General features: G+C 36.2%; 1 protein-coding gene across 1 annotated transcript; it reads left to right on the forward strand.

Moving 5' to 3' along the window:
• The first annotated feature begins 2,711 nt into the window (after positions 1–2,711).
• On the forward strand, positions 2,712–3,460 carry LOC137836448 (uncharacterized). Its single transcript, XM_068645160.2, has one exon. The coding sequence runs from the start codon at positions 2,768–2,770 to the stop codon at positions 3,293–3,295; it is 528 nt and encodes a 175-aa protein (XP_068501261.1). The 5' UTR covers positions 2,712–2,767; the 3' UTR covers positions 3,296–3,460.
• Positions 3,461–5,033: the final 1,573 nt, after the last annotated feature.

The raw sequence follows: 5,033 nt of genomic DNA on the forward strand, positions 1-5,033 counted from the left end.
GTAAGTGGGTTCCACGAGCAGGCCGGCCAGCACCCCGCAAAGCACATGTGCCAAGGAACCAAGGGTGGTCAGACACCGGTCATTAGGATGTACCGACTTGCCGCTAGAAAGTGTGGAGAGGTCGGACATCGGAAACCCAAACAGTAGAGATGGGCCACGAGAAGTGGATCCCAGATCACACACCAGTTATCAATAAGGGAGAAGCCTATATCACGAGTGCCCGTGCGTGTAGAGTGGATGACGCGTTCAAGCATGACACAAAGTGTAGAGCCGCTAGAAGGATATGGCCCTGCAAGGGTCACGTTCAGGGGCGAGCTGCATGCATGGCACGTGAACAGCTAGGGCACTCCCAGAGGCGGGTGACCCCATAGATCAGGTGCACGAGGGGCCATCCAGGTGGTCATGCCGTCAGAGGTTGCACTCCAGTTAGGGACCCCACGCGCTAGGTTATCCTAAGAGTGAGGTAACAACAGTATTGGGCCCGCCCATAAAAAAGGTCCATTTCAGGTAAACAGGAAACCCTAGTTTCGGTCTATAAATAGTAAGTTAACAAACTGGATAAGAGAGAACTCTCTTGTGCCGTTACACACACACAATAGCAAGAGCATACAGTTTTTGGTGTTTCCTAACCCTAGTACTAACTTGAGCGTCGTAGTGCAAACGACCGCGAGGGCGCCCATTGTCTTTGTGTTTCAGGTGTTCATCATAGGGAAAGCATATGCGAATGCAAAAACTCTGAACGTAAGAGTGACGTAGGTGTATAAAGACGTTTCGAGTCAACCGGCAGGAACACTTTCGCTACTATGAACTTAGGACTTTAGAAGAAATGAGCATTTTTTTGTAACATCCTCTCAACTAAGATATTCTTTCTCTTTCATATCTTAAAGAGGCCTCATGTATTTAGTTTGGAAAGACGTTATATACTTTTATTTAATCTCAAGGGAGATTACCTTGTAATCAAGACTGACATTGTGCACTTGAATAAGCTAAAAGTATCAATAAACAATGTTTGTATTGTGATGAAACCCTTTTTGTGGAGAAGAACTAAACATAACCCGAATTAAGGTGAAACAGTATAAACCAAGTATTCATTATTTTTCGTTTTCCTATATCGTCTACTCTTGGTCATCCTTTTTTAAAGAATTTAAAAAAAAAGTCTGTGAACATATTTCAAAACCTTTAGATTATCTGGTCAAGGTTTAAAGGTTTTTTTTTTTTCAGATCTCTATTCAAACTTCCTTTTTTTAAAGCTAACCATTTCTTTAAAATAAAACCTCTTATACATGAAATTAAGTTACCACAGAAATCTAACATATTAGATAAGTGAACATTATTTTTTATATTATTACTAGGTAAGAATCAATTTATTATTAAAAAAATTCACTTAGGTATTGAAATGTAAGTATTTTTTTTTCTTAATACCAAAATATATAAAAAAAAAAAGTGTTATATGGAGAAGATAGATTTCCAATTTAACCTAAAAATTATAAAATGGAAATGATACCAGATATCAAACTATTTTATAAGAGACTAAAAGTAAAAGCTTATTTATACCTAACTTTTTTTTATCAGCATATACCTAACTCTGTATACTCAAAAGATTGATGATATTTACTATTAGTAAATAATTATATCTACACTTGTTAAATGGTGGTGAATTCAGAGGAATTTGAAAAAAAAAAAAAACTTTTTTTAAATGCATAAGATATATGTGATAGAAAATGAAATTCTCACAACACAAGATATGTAGCTCATATCAAAACATAGCATGACTTACTCAAATAGTTTGTTATATCTAAATTAACATTACATAATCAAATATGTTTAATGTTATTTAGGAATTGTGTTATATCTAAATTAAAATTACATAATCAAATAGATTTAATGTTATTTAGGAATTTTGTTTATTGGTGAAACTGTTATACTCAATATTGGTTAGTGTACAAAGTTATGTAGTTATGAAAGATTAGATAAGAGGGTAACTATAATAATCAAAGTTGGCTAGATACTCTTCTTAGGAGGAGGTATGATCTAAGGTTTTAACTCTTTAGGTATATATTTATGTTTGGAAACTTTGCTTTTAAAGTATTTGTATACGGATTATTCCTTAAATATTCTAATTTTTTTAATCTTTTTAACGATAAAAAAAAATTACACAATCAAAATAAGAAATTAAGATACATTGAGTCATTGATTAGATAAAAGTATACATGTGCATTGCCTTCCAATTCTTAAGTTACAAATACCACTGTCAAGTATGTTAATAACAATATCCAATGCAATATTAATTTATTTGTCCAAATTGTATTGTCTACATGAAGGGAGCAGTGCATGATAACAAAGACAAGACGTTGATACCTACTTTAATTAATTAATATTTCGATTGTACTTTTTTTTCTTTAAATAAATTTTGGAGCATTATTATGTTACTATTAATAAATGGTGACTAATTATATCACACCTTAATAGAAGGGTTAGTGCCTTTTTAGGGATACAATCAAATTTTCACAACTAAAAAGTTAGGTTTTCTTATTACTTTCAATATTTGGATGGAAAAAAAAGGAAAATATATTCACAAACAAAAATAGCAAAGATGCTACATCACCCCATATACACCATTCATTATATATACATTACTAAGATTAGTCTGATTATGGTAACCTAGAGAACGATTATAAAAAGTCACATATAACATCTAACAAATCATTCTTTCCACAAAAGATAAAAGGGACCATTAGTTCACCACTTTCTTCTCCAGAAAAATACAATGAATTTTTCAACATTTTCCATTTTATTGCTCTCTCTTTCCTTGATCATAGTTTCTCATGCTCCTTTGGCAGCAGTAGGAATTGGCTTGCATGAATCTTTATGTGGCGAAACTAAGGAGAACGCTGCTAGGTGCCTTGAACTTCTCAAAGGTGATCCTCGAATTGCTGGGGCTAAAAGCGACTCTGAGCTTTGCAAACTCATCCTTCGATTTGCCATGAAAAAGGGTATTGAAACCCAAAAGTTCCTAAAAGAAGAATTGAAGAAACACCCTTCACCAAACCTTAAAGAATGTGCAACTACCCTCTATGATGGAGTGATTGGATCCTTCAAAAGTGCATTGGGTGAATTGGGTGAAGATGATCTAACTGCAAGTTATGATGCTGGAGTGGCTAGTGATGGACCTACAACTTGTGATAGGGCCTTAGCTGCAGCAAAGCTCAACGATCCTTATATTGCAGCTCTCGACAGAGACATCTTATTGCTTAGTGCAATTGCATTTAAAGCCATCGAGAAACTTCCCTCCTAAGATGTATGGAGTGATTCATATGTTATATCATAGCTATAGGAAAAGGGAGTTGTGACATGTTTTAGGTTTCCAATCTTAGTCTCTAATGTGGAAAGATTCTATTCACTAAAATCATCTGTTTTTCTATTATTCTTATTTTAAGAATCAAATATCCGTTATCTTAAATATTTTACTCTTTCAATTCTTTATGTTTTACATCTTATATTAATCAGGAATAAACTAAATTTACAATATATATAAATAGAAACAATTTTCATTTTATAAATTGATTTTGTAAGAAAGACTTGGAATACCATAACTAATAAAAAGAGTACCATAACTTAGATTTGTTCTTGAAAACAACCCATCAACTCATAATTAACAAAACTACCATAACTTGGATTTGTTCTTGAAATTGACTACAACAACCCATCAACTCATAACTAGAAAGGAGTATCATAACTTGGATTGTTCTTGAACTTGATTACAACAATCCATCAACTCCGGCTAAAATGTTTTTTAATTGTTCAACAATATGCATGAGATTGACTTAAGAGATTGAATTTTGCATTTCAATTTTTAATTAGAGGGCCAAGTTTAAGTACCCCCTCACCTTTTTCTTTCTTTTTGTTGGACACAAACTCCCTACATCAACAAATGGTTGTTCTTATAACAAGGTACCATATACTAATTTAATTCTCTCATGAAAACTAATAACACATATCTTTGATTTGGCCCCATAAATTAAAACGAATGCAAAACATGAAAGGTGAAATCACTGGTCCTACAAGGGACTCGTCAAATCTTCCTTAAGATTAAAAGAATCTATTTATTTTTATAAGGAATTTAATTAAATATGTATCGACCAGTCCTCGGACGTCGTTGACTGCTGGTAATGGTGGGTCACGTAAGTTGGGTCCCACGAGCGGTTTGGGCAAGTGTCTCGCGAGCGACGCGAGCCAAGGTGCCAAAGAGTGGTCAGACGTCGATCACCAGGATGTGTTGATGTGTCCTCGACAACAGAGTGAGGGCGATGTGACATCGGATATCGGTGACTCAAACAGCAAAGCTGAGCCACGAGAGGTGGATCCCAGACAACACCCCAATTATCAGTAGGGGAAGCCTAGATCACGAGGGGTCCATGCATGTGGCGTGAATAGCGTATTCATGCGCAACACAAGTAAAGAACCATTAGAGGCGCTGAGGCCCATTAGGGTTGTGTGCCCAAGGAAGGCTGCATGCATGGCACGTGAACAGCTAGGGCACCCCAGAACGGATGGCCCCAGAGATTAGGTGCACGAGTTGGTACCTAGGTGGTCATTCTGTTAGAGGTTGCACTCCAGTAAGGGAGCCTTACGCGCTAGATAGCCCTAAGATATAGCGGTGCTAAGGCACACCCTCAGAAACCCTAAAGCGAAAATAGCAGAAACCCTAGAATATATAAAGGGTAGTAATAAACCTAAGAAGGTACGCAACATTTTACGCGATAAACACAGTTTACACAAAGCTTTTACTGCTAAGTTTTGGTGTTTCCTAGCCCCAGTACTGACTTGAGCGTTTGGAGTGCAAACGGCCTTTAGGGCGCCCCTTTGTCTTTGCAGTTTCAGGTGTTTTGATCGAAGGAAAGGCACGAACGAAGGTAAAGAGAATTGGGCATGTGATCGTCGTTAGACATACGAAGGCAATCAAGTCAATCGGCAAGAACATTTGGCGCCCACCGTGTGGCACGATCTAAAACTTTGTCCCATTCACAAGAACA

This window comes from Phaseolus vulgaris, chromosome 4 (genome assembly GCF_051622355.1).
Source record: "Phaseolus vulgaris cultivar YP4 chromosome 4, ASM5162235v1, whole genome shotgun sequence".
NCBI lineage: Eukaryota > Viridiplantae > Streptophyta > Magnoliopsida > Fabales > Fabaceae > Phaseolus > Phaseolus vulgaris.

Coding starts and splice junctions, on each gene's coding strand:
- LOC137836448 (XM_068645160.2), top strand. CDS start 2,768: ATGAATTTTTCAACATTTTCCATTTTATTGCTCTCTCTTTCCTTGATC.